This window comes from Globicephala melas, chromosome 14 (assembly GCF_963455315.2).
Source record: "Globicephala melas chromosome 14, mGloMel1.2, whole genome shotgun sequence".
NCBI classification, from domain to species: domain Eukaryota; kingdom Metazoa; phylum Chordata; class Mammalia; order Artiodactyla; family Delphinidae; genus Globicephala; species Globicephala melas.
The window spans coordinates 67605397-67627500 of NC_083327.1; the positions used below are offsets into that span (position 1 = coordinate 67605397).

Sequence of the window (22104 nt, forward strand, 5' to 3'; positions counted from 1 at the left end):
ACTGTTGGATTCTGTGCAGGGACGTGCAGGAGAGGATGGTGTGCACTCAATGTCACCGGCATGTTGGTCAAAAATGTTCCCCCATGTCTGATATCCAATAGCTCATCTTTGTTCTGCCCAGAAGCTTTGAGAAATTCTTTAGATCTTTCTCATAAATGAAGTAGAGTCAGCAATTCACTTGCGAAGAGTTATGTAAGCAAAATTTGAGCTACTGATAGAAGCAACTGGAAAAAGCAAATCACTTTGCCTATTTCTTTAATGATCAAGCTAACTGTATTGCTTACTCTCCATCATTCTATTACAATTTCTTTTCTGATGTGATGTCAAAAGTCATCTATTCTCAAAAGTGCAGGAGTTGTTAAGAAAGCCAATGTTCAGCTGGCAAAACTCAAAATAGAATGTTTTCCAAATCTTGTTCTCAGTGGGATTCAGCCAAATTTAGCCCTTCATAGGTACTTAATATTCTCCCAAGAATATCTGAGGTCTTTGTAGTTAACTACCCACCATGTCCAGCAATTTGTTAAGCCCTTTTCTTTTTAAAGCATAATACTTTTAGGATTAACCTTACATCTGGAGAAAAAAACAATCAAACCAGTTTATGGAAACTGGTATTTGTCTACAGACCAAATACTGAAATATAAATTCCTACTGTTCATAGCCTTAAACATAAAAACTTTGGGAGAAGTGGCAAGGTTCAAGGGAAAGTAGAATTTCTAAGTGGATTCTTGGGCCTGGGGGAAATTTCAACATTAAAAAGGCAGGAAAAAAAAATAATGAAAACAGGTATCGATTGCTAGGCACCAAAAATAGTACAGGGCAATCAAGCAAAACGACTGACTTTGTGCAAAATTATTGTACATTCACTGTAAATAGCATCTACTGTTACCAAGCCTCACACAAACTTGGTACAGCGTGGAGCCAGGCATACGCATGGATGGAGAACGCCCACAGTGGTAGGGTCCTCAAACATAGCTGAAGGCATGGGTGAAGACTGTTAGAGGAAAACTCAGAAGGCTGGGGACTCTCCTTCTGGAGGAATTCTGTTAATTAAGAGAGCTGAGCACTCACCTGGAAATGAACCTGTGGTCTTACACTGAGGCATCAATGACCTTGACCAGAGGTCCCGAGAGCCCACCTGGTTCTAGCGTGGCCTCTTGGTGTACTGAGCACACGCTAACTACTTGCAAGCCCATCGTGAGATCACAGTAATTAGAAAAAAGGAAAAAGTATAACAGTTCATGTTACCTGAAATGGTCTCCCAGTATTCGGTAGATCAGCAGAGGCAATATCTAGAACAGAGCCACAACCACCAAATCGTTCATTCTGACAGCCATAGACAACCAGCGGGATTTCTAAGGAAGAATTAAGGTCCTACAAAGAGTGTGCAGTTCAAGTGCCTACTGTGACAAAACTAGGGTGGGTTTATACCAGCTAGCCTGGAGAGGAAAGGCCATGCTACTCTCAAAAACAATTAAACTGAGACTTCCCTGGTGGTGCAGTGGTTAAGAATCCACCTGCCAATGCAGGGGACACGGGTTTGATCCCTGGTCCGGGAAGATCCCACATGCCGCAGAGCAACTAAGCCCGTGCGCCACAACTACTGAGCCAGTGCTCTAGAGCCCACGAGCCACAGCTACTGAAGCCCACGTGCCTATCGCCTGTGCTCCACAACAAGAGAAGCCACTGCAAGGAGAAGACCGCTCACCACAATGAAGAATAGCCCCCACTCGCCACAACTAGAGACAGCCTGCATGCAGCAGCAAAGACCCAACGCAGCCAAAAAATAAATTATCAAAAAAACAGCCACACTTATCAAAAAATAATTAAACTTAGGCTTCGTCTTAAAAATCCAGTTACACAATCCAGTTACACAAAAGAAAGAGATTTAAAGAATATAGAAACTAATGTGTCACAACTGCAAACGGAATGAAAACTGACTGTGTAGCTGCTGAACGCTCAGAGCTCCGTGCTCTCTCTGATCTTTCCTAGATGATTTTTTGGAATCATTAGAGAATTAGAGCCAGAAAGGAGGCAGGAATTTAATCCAGCGATTTTCACCTCTTAAAAATAATAGATTTTCCTCTGTTCTTTCCTCAAAGAGATACAACCTGTGACCTAGTACAAACCAGACTAAAGCAGAGCCACTCTGTAAGGCAGGATGGGCAGAGAGCTTGTAAAGTGGAAACTGTACATATTTTCATATTCAAAACCCTCTCTATTATTTTTAAAGTGATTAAATGATTCACACACAGCAAAATAAGTACATAAAAATATGCAAGTATGAAATTGAGTTGTTGAATTATCAAATAATTTTTTAAAAGATCTTTAGAGGTTAACTTGCTGTATTCAGTATTTGTGTCGCTTATTCTGTGAAAGACAGAATTCAAAGAGCTGTAACTTTATCAATTTCCCATTTATTTACAATTATAGTATCATAAATGATTTGTTTTTTCCTTTGTATTTACTTCTGACTTAAAATTTTTCAAGCCTTCTATGTAATAGGTATTCATGGCAAAAATAAACAATAAAAGCATATTAACAGAGAAAGAAAAATTTTAAATCACCTATAATCTCTTCACTAAAGGCAAAACAGATGCATAGTCTTCAGATCTTTTCCTATGCACACTGTTTTATAATCTAATTTATGGTTTATCTTTACACGACAGTTTGTCATGTGTTTCTTGCTCTAGCTTACTTAATAGTTATATGTTTATTGATATTAAAAACGAGGTAATTTTATTATTCAAAAATCTTTCCTAAAAATTTTTTGGCCAAGGGATACTGTATTTTATAATGTGCACCTCCTATAATTTGTTTCATAAGTCTCTGTTTTCATGTAGTAGAAATGGGTTATGTTTCTACTATGATGTTTGGCCATTTTCGAGTTCACAGGAAGAGTACGAGACATTAACCCATGAAGTCAAAGGATACTCATCAGGCGGAGAGCGGCTGCGCACATGATACACGGCTCCACAGTGACGTACAGCACCATGTGTTCAAACACCTCAGAAGGACTCTTGCCATGTCGACGACACCAATCTAGGGCCTGGTCGATGGCCACCATTTCTGCATGTCGAGTAGCCTGAAAGAAGAGGTGCTTGCATTGACCTTGTTGGCTACATGTAACTGTATTTTACAAATATTCAAAAGTAAATATGAAAAATAGGTCTATCATTTCTGCCAGCATTTTAGCAAATAAAGGTTTCAGGACACCCTTAGCAGTTGACACTCTAGTTCCTAGTTCAAGTACCATAATCTCACCAACAAAAGACACCTAATCTGAGATGCCACACGAATTATGCTCTATTTTTAGTTAAGTACCTAAATACTTTAGGGGACACTCTTTCAATTAAAATGCCATAGAGAGATAAGTCTCAAAAAAAAATGTGTCTATGGTTCCTGAATATTTCAGGGGACACTTGAAATACGAATGTTTTCAAGGCTGTCACTGACCTCACTCTAAGCAAATCTATATTTAGAATATCATCACTGGAATGTCATCACTTGTATTTTCTTTGGGATGAGATTTTATATACTGGCAGACTCTAGAGAGAAGCAGAGATTCGGTATCAGTCTCAGATACCTCATGGGAGTAGTTGAGTAGAGGAGAAATCACATAGTCTGGAATGAACCACACTTCAATCTGAATCCTGACTGTGATGTTACTGATTATACAGCCCTGGGCAAGTTACATAGCTTCTCCAAGCCTTGGTTTCCCCAGTGTAATACTGGATATACTGGTATCTACATCTCATAAAGCGATCTGAATTATATGAAGCACAATGACGCATAACGTGATATATGCACTCTGCTATGTGATAATTATTGATAATATTCATGATAATCATGTTTATCAATAAACTTACACGGAATGTCAACTATGTATAAGCCACTGTGCTAAACTCTTTGTGGGGAAAAAAGTCTCTGTCCTCAACGAGCATAAAATTTGATGGGACAAACAGAAAGGTGTTCATTTACCTGTGACATAGGGCAGGGTGTGGAAAGTGCTGGCACAGTGGCCAAGGTACCATGGAAGCCAGAGGCAGATGGGAGCATTGCTGGCCCAGAAATAATATAAACTCGGAGCTGGAAGGTGCTTTAGCAAAGAGGTTCCCACCCATGACTGCATACCAGCACCAAATGTGGAGCTTAAAAAAGAAAAGTTTCCCCATCTCGGGTGCTTTTTAAAAATCAGATTCAGAACTACTGAATCAAATGTCCCCATAGTTCTCAAGAAATAATCGTTGACCTAAATCACCTCAATCAACTCTTTTACTGCTGAAGAACCAGAAGCTAAGCTACGTTAGGAGGTTACTAAAGACACACAGCTGGGAGAGGTGATGGTGGTGGTGACAGAGGGTGATGGTATCAGAGCCAAAAGCAGGATTGGGGGTCTCCTCACTTGGGGTCAAGAGTCTTTCTATACTGTGATTATAGGGTGATCTTCTATAGAGCATAGAAAACTAAAAATAAATCCAGGTTAATTTCAAGGTGTGTAAGAAACCCAGGTCACTGGGGGTTTAGATGGATGTTGCTAGGACATTCAGTGATCTCACCTTAAAGATATTGTTCTGAACTACAAAATACACATAGGGAGATATGACAATTATCTAAAACACAAAATTCCACTCCTGCATAAGTATCTGCATATTCACTAGTTGCTGTATTATGGTTTATTACTTATCTCAGAAGCATTTTGATATCCACATAACAATTGCTTCATGAATCTGGGTTCCTATTTTGCTTGTGTTTCACTAAATCTGAGTTTTCTTTTTGAGAGATGTGATGGATGAACTTTAAAGTCCTCACAGCACCAGTTCAAACGCCAGTGTGTTCTCTGGCTCCCAAGTAAGATCAAGGTCTGTGTGAGGGGTATTAAAGTCATAAGCTATCCTCGGGTCCACCTAGCACTTTTTATAATCCTAAAACTTGATACTTCATTATACTCACTGTGACACACTGTTGTGATACCATGTTCAGGAAGTGTTGCCTTAATTCATGAACTTCTCAACCTAACCACAATAAATTAAAGTCACACAAGCTTTTCAAGTGTACCTGTAGATAGAGACGGCAGGTGGTGGAGACTGTCTTTCACTGAATTATCTGATTTAGGAAGAGCTTCCTTTATATGATCTTTTTATACTTCCATAGCTATCAACTGAGGGTGACTTTTTAATTTACCATGAGGAATACATTATGCAAAGGTACTAAAGGATACGATATGAATTAAATTGATGTGTTTTATAAAGTAGAATTTTCATTAAAAAAATCAACATGTATCACTTTTATAATCAGAAAAAAAAGGGCATTCAAAAAAAGAGATGTTTAGGAAACCATCATTCCACTGATACTCACGGGACTCTACACAGACCCATCTTCTAGACATCTACGATAAATTCATTCCACACCTACCATCACTTCCATATGTCTGCAATTATACTATTCAACTCACATACATTTTTGGTTTGATTAACTTCATTTCTTCCCTTCCCTACAACTTCATTGTTGTAGACCAAAAGGCAGCCAACAGGAACCTCAATATTTTCTAGGGCTTCTTTGGCCTGAAAGACAAAATGGAAAATCTAAGAGGTAATGTTCAAAACATGAAAAGATGGTAGGAGAGAAAAGATGCAGCCTGAGCAGTAGACACACGTACAAACACCAGAACAAAGAAATGCAGGTCAGCCTTCCCTTTTCTCAAACATAGTATTTTAGTATAATACTAATACTAATACTAGATATTAGTATTTAGTGCCTTTGTTCTCTATCATATCCATATTAAGGAGACTCAGGAACAAATCCCCTTCATGGGTCCTGAGTCCCCTGACTTTTTTCTTCTCACCGGGGGGAGACGTAATCAAAAGACTGTTGCTGACTCTTTTTGCTATTGACTCTTTTTTTTTTATTGCCAGGGTCTATGCACCTTTTCTGAGATAGTGTATATATCTGCAAAGATGTAGAAGAATAAGTAACATTTATAAATCTTTTATTAAAGTTCTTTCCTTGTTGAAATTCTTATTGTTTTGTTTCTTTAAAAATTACAGAAAATATCCTCTAGAGTTCCAACAGCATAAAGGTGACCAGACTGGATATCTCCCTGTGCCCACAATTTCTGCTCTAAGTGAGACAATAAAAGTTTAGGAGCACTCTATACAATGAAATAGCATAACCACTTTGGAAAACATTTTGGAAGTTTCTTTAAAAAGTAAACATACATATAGCCTGTGAACATATAGCCTATTCTACTCCTAAGTATTTATTTAAGAGAAGGGAATATATGTCCACCAAAAAACCTTGTAAAAGAATGTTCATAACAGCTTGATTCATAATAGCCGAACTCTGGAAATAGAACAGGTGCCCATCAACAAAAGAATAAATAAACACACTGTGGCATATTCACACAATAGAAGACTATTCAGCAATAAGAAGAAACAAACTACTGATACACACAACAACATGGATGAATCTCAGACGTGCTAAGGGAAAAGAAGTCAAATCATGTGAAGTACTAGAACAGACTAAACTAAACTACAATGGAAGAAATTGGAACGGTGGTTGCTTCATGAAAGGGGATGTGTAGATTGGAAAGGGACATAAGGAAATTTTCTGTGGTGGTGAAAACTTTATCTTGATAAGGATGTGGCTTACACAGATGTCTGCATCACTCAAAACTGAATAATACATTTAAGAACTGTGCATCTCACTGTATGTGAAGTATACCTCAACTGAAAAACACAAATGAGAAAAATAAGTTTAGGCATAGTTCCATCACCATCCCAGGAATGGCAAACCAATTTATTATATTTGCAAAGTCTCCCCTCTATCAGAGGCTGCCCATTTTTCTTCTAGCGCTATGGCTGAGGGAACTCCAGCAGCTCCGGGGCCCAGGACAGCTAAGGAATACTTCTTCAGGCAGAGAGCAAAAACAGGCAGGTTACCTCTGGGATGCCCTGATACCACAGGTGAGAGAGAACCTTAAACGGGTGCAACCCTTGGACTAGTATACAATCATTGCCACCTCACTACAATTAAAAATCCCAAGTACAGCTGTTTCTAGAAAGGCACAGCATTTCCTACTGTGGCAGGCCAGAGACCCTTTGGAAGACAAGACTCCCATTTAAGTAGAGGTATTTTCACACACCATAGGGCATATAAAGTGCCAAGTTGAAGACTTAGCTGAAAACAGTGTGTTCTATCTCCTGCACTAGCCTCTTGCTCCCAGCTACACTATTTACAGTAGCAATAACATCCTATCATAATGCCAGCGTGGGTTCCTTAGCTGCTTCAAGCTTGCTCAACTGACACTTATCATTTGGCCAAAAGCGCTGAAAGGAGAGGCACGTGGTGGGAGCATACTGTACTTCTCTCCCATCTGGAGTGGTGGGATAGAGCTGGGGCATGGAGAGGTGTAAAGAGACAGTATCTGAAGCAATAAGACCGCATTCTTCAGAATTGTGTCATGAACTACCCACAGGCTAGTGCTGTCCCAGTTCTGTAAAAACAGTTAAAGCATACCCAGTTTATGCAAAGTTTGAAAGATTGAAGAGCTCCAAGGTTTGGTGACTATATACAAATAAATATACAAATGTACCATAGGCTACTATAGAAAGGAAAGCCAGGAGGAGGACTGACAGCTGAGGAGGGTGGAGACTAAGTACTGGTGCAGTTAAGGCAATCATCGCACAAAGAATGAAATTTAAAGTAAGCTTAAATCACTATTCTGACTTAACTATGCCTGTTTTTGAACTTTATATAAATGGACTCACGGCGTATATATTTTGTTTCTAGCTGCTTTTGTTTCACATGTTTTTAAGTTGCATCCATGTTCATTCCTGTAACTGTAGTTCACTTTCATTGCCCTATATTACTTTGTATGCATATACCACAGTTTATTTATGCAATCTGTTGATAGATGTTTGGGTTGTTTCCACTTCTTGATTACTACTAATAATGCCGTATGAACATGTTTATACCTGTCTCTTCAGGTACTATTAATTTCTGTTGAGTATATACCTAACAGTAAATTTACTGGGTTAGAGGCTATTGTGTGTGTTTGCCTTTAGTACAATAGATACTGCCAGTTTCCCAAAGTGGTTGTAATAATTTACATTCCCATGAACAGTGTGTGAGAGTTCCCGTTGCTCTACATCCTCACTGACAACTGGAATTGTTAATATTATTTATTTTGGATATTTTGATGGATATGAGGTAGTGTCTGTGGTTTTAATTTTCATTTCCCTGGTGCGTTAAGAGGTTTACCATTTTTTCGTAAGTTTACTGACATTTGGATATCTCTTGTGAAGTTCCTGTTCAAATATGTTGATCAGTTTTCCTTTGTGTTGTTTGTCTTCACAAAAATAAAAAATTAATTGAAGGAAGACAAAATGAAATAAGCTTAGGATGACACATAACCTGGGGTACACAAGAGAGACAAATCATTTTTTCATCCATCAAGTATTTGGTGAGGATCTTGAAACAGGAAAGTTACCCTGGGTTATTCAGGTGGCCCTAAATGCACTCATAAGTGTCCTTATGAGAGAGGCAGAGAGAAATCTGACACATAAAGTATAAAACACTGTGATGATGGAAGCAGAGAGAGCTGAAGATGCTACTCTATTGACTTTTAAGATGGTGGAAGGAGCCATGAACCAAGCAAGGAATGTCGCTCTAGAAGCTGGAAAAGGCAAGGAGACATATTCTCCTCTAGAGCCTCCAGAGGGCGCACAGCCCTGCTGACAATTGGTTTCGGCACAGTGAAACTCAGTGTGGACTCTGGGCCTCCAGAACGATAAGAGAATAAACTTGTGTTGTTTTAAGCTATCAGATGTGCGGTAATTTGTTACAGCACCCATAGGAAACTAATACACCCTGTTAAGAGGAAGAAAAGATAAGCTAAAACGGGAAGAAAATATTTACAAACCACATATTCAACAAAAGTCTAGATCTGGACTATGTAAAGAATGCTCAAAATTCAACAGTGAAAAAAAAACTGTTAGAAAACGAGCAACAGATATTTAAAGACATTTTGTCAAAGAGGGCATACAGATGGCAAATAAGCACATGAAAAGATGGTCACAACATTAGCCATTAGGGAAGGCAAATTAAAACCACAATGAGATTATCACTACACACTTAGCAGAATGGCTAAAATAGAAAGTATCCGTGCCAAATACCAGCAAGGCAGAGAAACAGGATCACTCATCTATTGCCCGCAGGAATGTAAAATGGTACAGCCACCCTGGGAGATTGTTCGGTAGTTCCTTAAAAAGCTAAACATGCACTTAACATATGACCCAACAATTGCACTCCTGGGCTTTTATTTACCCAGGGAAATGAAACCTTATGTTCATACAATACACAATTTTGTATACAGACATGAATGTTCATGGGAGTTTTATTCATAATAGCCAAAAACTGGAAATGACCCAGATGTCCTTCAAAGAGTGACTGGTTAGACAAAGTGTGCTACATCTATCCATGGAAAACTACACAGCAGTAAAAAGGAATCAACTATTAATTGACTCAAAACTTGGATGGATCTCAAGGAAATTATGTTGAATGAAAAAATAAATCCCCAAAGGTGACACAGTCATGTATAAAACATTCTTGAATGACAAAACTACAGGTATGGAGAACAGATAAATGACTGCCGGGGTTTAGGGTTTGGGAGGGATGGTGGCTATAAAGAGGTAGCATGAGGAAGCCTTGTGGTGATGGAGCAGTTCTGGTGGTGATTACGCAAAACTAAACAGGTGACAAAATTGCATAGAACTACACAGACACACGCACATACACAAATGCTTTAAGGTTAGCACATAAAGGTGATGAAATCTGAACAAGCCCTGCAGACTGGGTCAATGCCACATTCCTGGCTCTAATATTTTACTACAGTTACGGAAGATGTTACCATTGGAAGGAACAGCCTGAAGGGTATGTGAGCCTTCTCTGTATACTCTGTGGCAACTTCCTATGAATCTGTAATTATTTCAAATTGAAACATTAAAAAAAAATAAAGGTGGAATAAACAGAGAAGGCTCTTACAATGGCAATTAAGAAGAGATGCCTACTGAGGTAGGAGGAAAACCAGGAGTATCTGGTGTTATGGAAGATCCAAGGAAAAAACTAGGCCAAGAAAGAAGGGTCAATTTGGGTGGAAGGGAGGGAATGAAACCAGTGACCTGAAGAGTGACTTGCCTATAAGTTACATTTTTAGTTTCTATTACAACAGATTGTTATGTCTACATCTCAAGTGTTCTGATTCTGAGCTTGCAAATATTAATAGCTTAGAGCTTACTGAAAAACTTACCTTGATCCAGGACTATTTTAAGCACTGTATTAATTCATTTAGTTTATAACCCTATGAGACTGGTTCCGTGAGCTTCCCCATTTTACAGATGAGAAGACTGAGCCATGGGAAGGTTATGGAATTAGCCCCTGTAAGAGGCTGGGACTAGAGCCCAGGCAACCTGGCTCCATCCACTCACTTGTTCAACAAGTCTTTGTGGAGCACCTACCAGATGTCAGGTTCCTGCGCTCTCTGCCATGGCTCTGTCTCTAATTTCTACTGTAATTACCGTTGTTCAGCTACTTTATCAGTGTTTGGGTTCTTAGTAGGTCTAGTTCAAGGGACAAAAGGAGAGGGGACATTTAGCAAGAGAGTGAGGCATAGGAAGTTTAAAGATTAAAAAAAAAACTGCAAGAGTAAACAAATGGGGAGCCATGTGACAAGGATTTTCTGTAAAACTATCTCCTGAAGAATTCTATGTGAGGCTATGTGGCCGTTTCAAATGTGCAGAAGAGAATCCAAGAGTAAGAGGAAAGGGAGTAAGTGGCCGGGGAGAAGGTGAACCCAAGCTGCCCAGCAGGGTTCCTTCCAAGTCCTGACTCGTACACCTGGAAGACAGCCGGGGCCACGCTGCAGGGCCTGGCAGCCCCTCCACCAGGGTCTCCAGGTGACGGGGCTTGTGCCTTTCATTCTTTCCTTTGGATTTTCTCTTTCTCCCTTCCAGCAAATTATCTCCTTTTAACTCTATTTCCCAACCCTGAATATTATCTTCCTACTTCCTTAGATTAACGTGTTTTTTTGTGAAATGCCTTCCTTTGCTGTCCAAATTAGAGAGAAAATGTGAGTGAAGGGAGTATTTTAAAAAGGCAAATAATGTTGTTGATTAAAGTTGTTGCCAAGCTCACAGTGAGGGGGTGGGCATCTGGAATGGCGAGTTAGGGAGGAGGCGGTGAGAATAACCCAAAAACTCCATGGAAGTGAGTTTAGAGTGAAATGCTTTTCAATTAAAAAAAATATAGATGGGTGTGTTTACATGTATATAAAACACATGTGTATATATGCATATATCAAATATATATTTGCTTTGCTGTCACATTCAAAATAGATTTAATTAAGCTGAAAAGAATTTTCAACTCATCCCTTCTCGTACTTTCCAATACTCCCACCAACTCTTCTGTCAAGTCTGATCACTTCTTTATGAATGCACAAGAACTCAGGCAAGGTGGGTCTGAAGTGTGTGCAGGTAGGTTTTTAACTCTCTCATCTTTTTTGACAGGAGCCAAGGCTCAGTTACTATTTAAAATGGCAACTTGGTCTTTCATAAATTAATAAGTTATCATCTTTCAAAACTGAAGAATGAAATCTCTCTTCTTCCTGGCCCAATTACTGGTCTCTACTCCAGATGTCTTTAATGTCATTTCTATTGCTCTTTAAATGTCATTTCCTTCACTCTAGTCAGAGCCCGCAGGTTACAGACAACGACAGCTCTAGGATGGAAGAGATTTTGGAGTTTCTCTAAAGCCATCGCTCCCATAAACTACTCTCTAGTGATGCAGTGGTAAAAGGAGGCGAGATGGGGACAGACTGCAGTGTGCACAGACTCTTGGTGAGTCCCCAGGTATATCTCCTACAAAAGAAAAAAAAAAATCAGGGGAAAAGACAATTTAGCCAGAACAACTCTTAGGTAGAAAATAATAACGTTCAAAAGGTCAAACTACGCTACAGCTGTTACTGCTAATGACTCTCGGAAGCTCTCTTTTCCCTCTACAACATTAAATTCCTCAACCTGGCACCGAGAGCCTCCCAACTACCACCCACGCTTCCCACCAGCCAAATAAGCCAGCCTAACGTTTCATTATCCTTCTAGGTCCTTGGTTCTTAAACTTTCCAGAGCCCCTCTGAGAATCTGATGAACGTTATGGACTCTCAAACGTGAAAAAGGCACATGCACATGACACTTTTATACATAGCGTCAGGGTTTATAGATCCCCCTAAAACCTGGGCTCCTGTTAGGAAGCCCTATTCTGAACAAACAGCTGGATCACCTCCTAACCTAAGACCAAGTCCTCCATTTCTTTGGACTTGACGGTTCCTCTGCTTGATCAACCTTTCTCTCCTTTTCCACCCACCTACATCCCACTTTCCCTTTTTAAAGTTAAGAAAGCATCCTATAATTTAATTCAACTGACTTGCTCAGGACTTTGTCGCCTATTATCTGATAGTACTTTATATCTGTCTCTTATTTGGGACCCTGAACTTGTTACCATTAACTTTTTCATTTGTGCGTGGCTTAATTTCATCAATTAAACAGTATGCTCCTGGGAGGCAAGCACTAGATCCAAACACTAGCAAACCTGTTTTGCTCACCTTTGCAGGCCTAGCACGCATCACAAGGCCTAACACACAGCAAACACTAAATCACACCACATTTGCTACAACGCATGTGTCTGTGCTTGTTTTCTTTTTGAATTTTCCTCAGACCTAGCACAATATTATAGTAATACTAGGCGCCCAGAAAATGCAAGAACAGTAATATGCAATTGATTTATTCTAGAAAACTTGCAACTTTTCTCCCTCTATCTCTGACCCTCTGATAATACACACACACACACACTCACACACACATACACACACACACACTCACTCACTCACGCTTTCTTTTTTCCTAACTATGAAGTAAGTATGTTCAAGGCAAAAAACCTGGGGGTAAAAAAATCCACACATCAAAAAATAAAAACCACTCAATCCCAACACTCCAAAATATGGTCTCTGTTATTATTCTGTGACAGAAAGTTTTCAGATTTTTTTCTATGCCTGCATATACATGTTCGTAGTTTTCTAAACAGTCAAATAGATTTATACTATATAAACAGTTCAACAGTCTGCCTTTGTCATTTAGAAATATATTACAAACATTTCCCCATGTTGAGTAATATTTTTTCAGCACATGATTTTTTTAAACTTAGATGATGCTCCTTTACATGAATATTTATGATTCATTTAACTGGTCCCCTATTGTTTAACTAGAACATGGGGCTATTTTTCAAATCCCTCACTATTATAAACAAGTGAAGAACTTTATATCTCCATCACTTCCTTATGAATTATTCCTACAAATAGCTATAAAATACAAAGGGTTCCTACAATGTGATTTATTTAAATAAAACTAATAATAAAATTGGGCAAAAGAGGATATGCCTAGGCAATTCACAGAGAAAAAACAATCCGAGTGTCTAATGAGGATGCTCAATACACTGTAGTCAGTGGGATGAAAGTGAACAGGCAGAGAGGTCCAGTAGGGCGCACTGGAGAGCAGTGAGTGACCGAACACAGCACAGTACAGGCAGGGCGGGGTGAAGACAGGTGGCTGGGCTCAAGTCACAGCTCTCTCCTTACCAGCTCCCTAACTTTGGGAAGTTTACTTCACTCTAAACCTCAGTGTCCCCCTCTGAAGATGAGGCCAGTAATAATACACACCTGATAGGGTAGGGCTACTATGGGGCTTATACACTATGGCCTACATGAAACACTATCCATGGCACTGTGTCTGGAATGTAAAAGTGCAACACTGTTATTCTTTTATTTGATTCTAAGCCTACACCCTTAGAATTATATTCTCTGATGATTAAAACAATAACCTTTATTATACACTTAGCTCTCCAAAAGAAAACTGTCATGAAAAATAGTGATTTTACAAACAATAATAAAGTGTAGAGAACTTTATTTAAAGTTTGATAAATTTATCAAAGAACAACAAAAAAAAGTAACACAGATATTATAATACTTCTCACCTATAACATTGCCAAATATTAAAGAGTGATCATTTCAGGGCTAGTGGGAACAGGGGTAGGACAGAACATTCTCATACACTGGGGATGGAATTATGACCATTTCAGACCAGTGCTATCCAACAGAACTTTCTGTAGTAATGGAAATATCCCTTGATCTGCACTGTCCAATATGGTAGCCACTGGCCATGTGTTGCTACTGAGTACTTGAAATGCAGCTAATGTGACTGAGGAACTGAATATCTAATTTTATTTCATCTTAATCAACTTAAACTTAAATAGCCACACGTGCTAGTGGCTACTACATTGGGCAGCATAATTCTAGAAGGCAATCTTAAAATGTCTAGATGGTTTTAAAATACATACATCCTTTGTCCCACTTTTGGTAATCTATTCCATAGCAATAAAAGTATTATGGAATGGGGGTGAGGAAAACAAACCAAAATAAGAAATATTTACGTCTAGAAAAAGATATTCACAATCATAAAGAAAATACGTAATTTCATTTATTTAAACATATATATGTCAAAAAATAAATTTGAAAAAACCTAGCACAGAGATTTAATATAAGAAAAAAGTATATATGTCTGTTTACACATGGACAGAGATACATGGAAGGATGCCCCTAAAATTTTTATAACATTATCTCTGATGGTAGGATTTTTAGGTAATTATTACTTAATTTGTTAAATCTTTTTATAGTTTGAATTTCTTATGACTATGAATTATTTATATAATCAGAAAAAGAAAACATTAAAATATTTTCATTTGGGAAAAAAAATACCATAAAGGCATTACTGGATCAAAGGATAAACTAGTTTTAAGGCTTTTTTATATATACATAGCAAAGTTGCCCTCTAGAAAGGATGCCCCAATTTCAGCAACCAACTAGCCAGCTCCTCACACACACACCCTTACCAACAGCAAGCATTATAATTTTTTCACCTTTGCCTATTTAACAGGTGAAAAATTGTAACTCTTTTTAACTTGAATTTAATTTATTACTAGTGAAATCGCACACTTGTGCACTCGCTAGTTATTTGTATTTCTTTTAGAATAGCATGTTCATATCCTTTGACTTTTTCAAAATTAGGGTGTACATCTTTTCTCATTAGTTTGTAAAAGTTCTTTATATATTAAGGTTATCAAACCTGTCCTTTTATTTACATTGCAAATATTTTCCCTCTTTGTCATTTGCTTTGTTACTTTGTATCTTATCTTTTTAATATGGAGAAGATTTCAATACTTATATAACTAAAACCTATTCATTTTCCTTTTATGTTTTCTGCCTTTGGTCATATACTTTAAAGAATCCATCTCCATTCCAATTCCTCCAGGCCTTTGCCCAACAAATGCTAACATCAGAGACAAACATTCTAATTACTTGAACTGGTCATATAAATATGTGTACTCTGTACAAGTGCTGTGGGGATGCTAGTATCCTCCCTATTACTTGTATACTGGACATTTCACTTTCAAGTTCCTCAGAACACATTAATCAGAGATTAACTTGCTGCCTCCAGATTTGGTACTAGCTGTGCTTCTGGCCTAATCATAAATTCTTCTCAGAAGTACATAATACACCTTCAATTACTTCAACAATTCTTTGAATTAGTTTAAGATTTGAAGTTTCTTTAGTGGGGAGGGAATGGTTGGACAAAGCCCAAGGTTTATGACAAGCCCTTTTTTCCCTTTTTTAAGTCCTGGAAGAAACATATACTATTGGCCAAAACCAAAAAAATAAGTGCAAACTAAGGACTTCCTTGACCCTGTGTCGATAAACTAGGTAATCACACCCCTAGGTGTTTATAATCTAATTAAAAGACAAAAATGTCAAGGCCAGAGAGGGCTTAGAAATTACTTGGAGTTCAACCACCCCATTTTATAGAGTAGGAAGCAATACCCTAGGGGGATAAAGTGACTTGCCCAAGGTCATACCAAAAGGTAGTAAAAAGACTCAAATGTTTAGTCCGGAAGACTAGAGAATAGTACAAAGATATGAAAGGACAGAAAGAAAACACATTTCTGATACACAAAGTGGAAAAGCTCAATGACTGATTAAACTTAGCTGTTTATGGAACCACTATTGAGTCCTCTATGACAACAACTCTCAAAATTTCATCTACACAAGCTCCACATAAATACTCTGAGGAGAGTTCCTGAAGCAAATGAAAATAAATGGAAGAGACCACGAATTCCCAGTATTCCAGCATTCCCTGGCCTCCAGGTCTCTCGCCCATAGAAAGATATAAATGCAGCTTAATCTGAGATATTTTAGCCTTCATGTGCATTTATTATCATCCTCACTACTTATAAAGATGCTGCCCAGGGACTTCCCTGGCCATCCAGTGCTTAAGACTCTGCGCTCCCACTGCAGTGGGCACGGGTTTGATCGCTGGTGGGGGAACTAAGATCCCACACGCCACGCAGCGCGGCCAGAAAAAAAAAAAGGCACCGCCAGGCATATGATATTATTGAAATGATTTGGGGTAAGGAGAGTGAGATTTTTGATATCACATGAAAACTCCTTGTCTCCAGCTTGGAGAATTTAGTAACATAAAAGGAGTTCAGGACAGACAACTCCATATTACAAATAACAAATTAATTATTTAAAGGTACATGTGAACATTAAAGTTATCAGACAGAAAGTTATGCATCCTGTAAGTTTAATGGGGGAAATAAATTTTGAAGTGGGCTTAAAAAGTGGGTCATGAAATCAAATCAGGGGTGATGACCAGCATTTTTTTTTCCAAAATGCAATGAAAGAGAAATACCAGAAAAACTGTACATAGGAAGATTAAGTACTGTTCTGTAAAACTTTTGTTTCAATTTTATCTGTGTGTGTTTACTGGAATGTAATACAAAATAGATTTTTTTTTTACTGTGAGTGACTTTCAAAAGAGTATGAGGAACAAGTTTAAATGAACATATGCATATATGTGTGTGTGCATGATTTATATATATATACATATATGCCAAATAGACTTTTATCCCTATTAAAGAGTTCGATGGGACACGTAAGTATGGGTAAAGCTTGGATTATACACAAATCTTATTAGAGCCCTCCTTAATCAGGAGTCTTGAAAGGAGTGAGGGAAGTGAAAGGATGGATGGATGGATGGATGGATAGATGAATGAGAATCTGGCTGTTCAGGTACTTGTTTTTATCCTGCTCTCTACCGGAAACATCCTCAGCTTCCTTCCTTCTACTAGATAGAGTCAAGAGGTCATAAATACAAAATAATGTGACTTCGAGGATTTGCGAATGTCCACAGGAAACAAGGGGACGCAGCACGCCTGTGCCAGCAGCCCCCGAATAGGGATGTTTGGCGCATACTTCAAACAAGTGAAAAAGAAATAATTTCTGTATTTCGTCTCTTCCTTTCCTCAGAACCACTGTGAGAATGGGCTAAAGAACATTTCAGGACAGTAAAGCCAGCTGTTTACCCAGAGAATGCGAGCGCCATCGAGATTACTGAGACCAGAAAGCACCCCCGGGGACGTTTACTCGAACGCTTCGGTCAGGATAAGCCAGAGAAAATTCCCACCCTATACATCCACGTCCCGCCCCCTCACCATTTGCATCGCCTGTTCCATCCACTTTTCGGTCTCCTCCGCCAACACAGAGCACGCGCCGCCCGTAATCTGCGTGGACCCTACCTTCGCCTCCATACTGCACCGGGGCAGCCTCGCTCAGTGCCGGAGGCCGCGGCGGCGGAGGAGCGCTGGCAACGGAACGCGGTGGGGGCGGGCTGTCGTTTCCGGGGGAATCGAACTGTGAGGCACTCGGGAGCGAATTCTAGACGGACCACGGCGCCTCAGGCTAGTGAGCGGCGGCGGCGGCGGCGGCGGCGGCGGCGGCGGCGCGCCGGCAGCAACAGAAACCGCAGCTGCTCAGCTACAGTCTCCGCCCCCTTCCCGCTCCGGTGACAGTCTCTGCGGAAAGTCGCGTTCGTGGTTTTTGGAGAGCAACGAGTGGGACGACGGCGGTCCAGCCGGGTAGTCCGTGCCAGGCGACGAAGAAACGTTTTCCTGGTGAACCATTCCTCCTTCCCTTTAGGCAGCCCGCACCCCCAGGGCCTGAAGATGCTGAGATCTACGTGGAATTTTCTGAAACGTCACAAAAAGAAATGCATCTTCCTGGGTACGGTCCTCGGAGGTGGGTGACAGCGTTCTTGGAAAGGGGCATAGGGAGGAGGGGGTGGGAGAGAGATGTCTGCCTTCTAAAATAGAGGTGGAGGGATCATGGCCCAGGATTCGTTCAACCATGGGACGGGGAACCGGGTGACAAACCTCCAGGGTTCTTTACATCTCTGCAGTTGTGAAATTTGTGCCCTTTGCCCTGATACTGCCGCTTACTCTGTTTCTCGCCTTTTACTCACCCACCACATTTTTTTTTTTTTTTTCTGTTTCAAGGCACCGTTCTCTTACAGACATATTTTTTTACTTCTCTTCTATCGTTTTACTGTGAGGTTCTTCGTTTCTGTTTGGTACTTCCAGTACTTTGGCATTCACCGTTCGCAGAAGTTTCATAATATTCGAGGGAAGTTAACTAAAGCGTGCACTTCGAGTTCTTGTTTAAAGTTAAATTGAATTTTTGAAAACAGCACAATTGTACTGAAGGACTGGAAGGTATATGCTAGACAAAGAAATACAAATCAATATTTTAGCTCTGTTTCTGCTGTTTTAGAATACAAACTATGTAGTAAATTATGCAATAAGAAAGTGCTTTCGGGAAGTTGTGCAATCTTCTCAGGATCTTCAAGATTGGGATGAATTCCCACCTAGCTCACATAACTGAGTTGCACAGGCTGAGAGGAGATTTAGAAACAGATTAGATAGCAATCTTGAGAGCCTTTTTCCTCATAAGACAATCATGCAGGGGTCTAAAGGAGAGAATAAAAGGTCTTGTGTGATACAGGAGAAGGAAATGTAGGACTGTTAAGAGGAAATTTTTAGCATTTGAGTTTTTTGAGAAGTATTATCACTGACTACATGCTTTGGTTACAGAAATAGTTAAAAACAAGAGAAGTTTCCCAAAGAATTTGGTTGTTTTTCTCTTACTATTGATTATATTCTATTGCCCCAAAACAATTTGAAATTAGCAATACTCTTAGCATCAATAATTCAGCTCTGTTGATTCTTGAAAATTTGAAACAGGCTTCTTGTTAATGAGGCAAGGAGAATGTTTTTCTCCTCTCTGAGGTCTACCACAGATCAATAATGATTATATGTAAATTTTTTTCTTTTTTTTTTTTTTTTTTTTGCGGTACGCGGCCTTCTCACTGTTGCGGCCTCTCCCGTTGCGGAGCACAGGCTCTGGACACGCCGGCTCAGCGGCCATGGCTCACGGGCCCAGCCGCTCCGCGTCATGTGGGATCTTGGACTCTCAACCACTGCGCCACCAGGGAAACCCTCGATTATATGTAAATTTTAATGGCATTCTTTGAAAAATTCTTTATAGATAAAATGTATTTTCTAATATCTTCATGCACTGATATCTAATGTATATTTAAATTACACAAAGACTACTGAGTCCACTTTATTTGTAGAAACTAATGATTTATGTGTGATGGAAGAAGTATAAATAAAATATTTTTGCCTCTACTGAAGGAAAGAAAATAGTATCTCTTTAGCTATCTCAGAAAAAATAGCATACCCCGTCAGATTTATGGAACAACCTAATGGTAGATTAGATATAATCATAGGGGAAGCCAAAGAGTACACTTAAGAGACAGTTATAGGTGTGATGAATTGGGAGATTGGGATTGACATATATACACTAATATGTATAAAATGGATAACTAATAAGAACCTGCTGTATAAAAAAATAAATAAAATTCAAAAAAGAAAGATAGTTATAGATTTTTTTCAAAAATCTATTGAGAGCTTTATAGTTAGAGATTAAGAGGAATGAGAAAGGGGGGAAGAGGTTCAGAGGGACAGAAAAAGAAAATAATCCTAGTGTTTTATAACAAGAATGGATGTCAGTCTAAAAAGAAAAAAGAGGAGATGACCGTGATTGGCATTTGTTTGAGCCTCATAGTCTTTCTGCTTCAAGGGAAAGGTCCTATAACATGGTACATATCAGTTAATCAATTTTAAGAAATATTTATCCAGTGCCTGTAGTGTTGAAGGTAATATGATTGGAAATACAAGATTTACAGAGATTTTTAATAGTAATAGCTACCATTTTGTGGCTGCCCAATGGGCCCTGTATTAAGCTCTTCTGTTCAGTGGGGATGATGACAGGATAGTTATTGTTATCCCCATTCAAAAATGTGGGAACCAGAGTGCTAAGAATTTAAAAACTTGTTGAGGTTCCCAGAGTTAGTAACAGGGAAGCTAGAACTCAAACCCAGGTGTGTTAGATCCCGAAGCACATTCTCTTTCCACAGTACACCACTCTTGTCTTCATGGACTTTATGGTCTAAAAGGAATGAAAACAAATGACTTAGTTTGTGCAGGCTGCTATAACAAATACCACAGACTGGGTGGCTTATAAACAACAGAAATTTATTTCTCCCAGTTCTGGAGTCTGGAAATCTAAGGTCAGGGTACAAGCATGGTTAGGTGAAGGTCCGCTTCGGGGTTGCAGACTTCTTGTAGTCTCACATGGCAGAAGGGGCTAGGAATCTCTGTGAAGGCCCTTTGATAAGAACACTAATCTCGGGCTTCCCTGGTGGCGCAGTGGTTGAGAGTCCGCCTGCCAGTGCAGGGGACGCGGGTTCGTGCCCCGGTCCGGGAAGATCCCACATGCCACGGAGCGGCTGGGCCCGTGAGCCATGGCCGCTGAGCCTGCGCGTCCGGAGCCTCTGCTCCGCAGCCGGAGAGGCCACAACTGTGAGAGGCCTGCGTACCGCAAAAAAAAAAACCAAGAAACAAAACACTAATCTCATTCTTGACAGCCCCACCGTCATGCCCTAAGCGCCTCCCAAAGACTCCCACCTCCTAATACCATCACATAGGGCATTAGAATTTCAACAGATGAATTTAGGGGAGACACAAACATTCAAACCACAGCAAGAAGCATACAAATAATTAAAATACAAAACAATAAGACCTGAAAAATGCTGTATATATCAAACTGGCAGATAGCCTGTGCAGTTGGAAATAATTAGGAAAGCGCTTCATGGAAGAAGTAGCACATTTTGACAGATTTGCAAACTAGGTAAGATATCAACTTGCATGCTCAAGAATCTTGGCCATTCAGTGGTGGGGAAAAAACTTTAATGTTTGGTCTCTTTGGTTTTTCATTCATTCAACAAACATTTGAATTAGAGGGCCTACTCTCTCCATATTGGGCTCTGGTGATACACAGGAATAAGATACAATTCTTGACCTTGAGGAACTCATAGTGCAGTCCAGAAAGCAGAAATGGAAATAAACAAAAGTAGTACAGTGATAGTATTAGAGTACCATAATAGAGCAGGGTTCTGTGGGAGCACAGAGAGAGAGAATAATGGAGGTGTTCAGCAAGCCTCCCTTAAGAATCCACTGGAGGGACTTCCCTAGTGGTGCAGTGGTTAAGAATCTGCCTGCCAATGTAGGGGACACAGGTTCGATCCGTAGTCTGGGAAGATCACACATGCCATGGAGCAACTAAGCCCACAAGCCACAACTACTGAAGCCCGCGTGCCTAAGAGCCCGTGCTCCGCAACAAGAGAAACCACCGCAATGAGAAGCCCACGCACCACAATGAAGAGTAGCCCCCACTTGACACAACTAGAGAAAGCCCGTGTGCAGCAGCGAAGACCCAACGCAGCCCAAAATTAATTATTTATTTATTTATTTTAAAAAGAATCCGCTGGAGTTACAGCTAGCAAAGTAGAAGGGGGCACAACAGGTAAAGGGGTTGCTCAGCAGATTCAGAGACCTTGTTTTGGGTGAATCAAAGTGTATTTCACTATGGCTAAGTGCAAGGAATAAATGGGGAGTGGCAAAAGATAAATTTGGAGAAGTAGCTATAGTGCAGATTGTGAAGGGCCTTCCTTATTGTGCCATTCTACAGAATTTGGAGCTTCTCAGACT

At 39.7% G+C, this 22104-nt stretch overlaps 2 protein-coding genes across 9 annotated transcripts in view; one reads left to right on the forward strand and one right to left on the reverse strand.

Annotated features, from left to right (window-relative positions):
* The window catches only part of ADAT2 (adenosine deaminase tRNA specific 2), a 107695-nt gene extending 89900 nt beyond the window's left edge, over positions 1–17795 (reverse strand). For 7 of the 8 annotated variants that reach the window (XR_009558763.1, XR_009558760.1, XR_009558761.1 and 4 more), the window contains exons 1-4: positions 17650–17795; positions 5457–5561; positions 2932–3082; positions 1246–1352 (exon numbers count right to left, since the gene is read on the reverse strand). Coding sequence is in view for 1 of the 8 variants with exons in the window: in XM_030853301.2 (XP_030709161.1) it covers positions 1246–1352; positions 2932–3082; positions 5457–5561; positions 17650–17745 (459 nt within the window). In the remaining 7 variants the exon portion in view is untranslated. The remainder of the gene's footprint in view (positions 1–1245; positions 1353–2931; positions 3083–5456; positions 5562–17649) is intronic. The other variant, XR_009558764.1, reaches the window with a different exon arrangement.
* A 114-nt stretch (positions 17796–17909) lies between these two features.
* Positions 17910–22104, forward strand: part of PEX3 (peroxisomal biogenesis factor 3) — a 37127-nt gene continuing 32932 nt past the window's right edge. Inside the window, exon 1 of the mRNA XM_060283627.1 lies at positions 17910–18232. Within this exon, the coding sequence (XP_060139610.1) occupies positions 18160–18232 (73 nt within the window). The 5' untranslated portion in view covers positions 17910–18159. The remainder of the gene's footprint in view (positions 18233–22104) is intronic.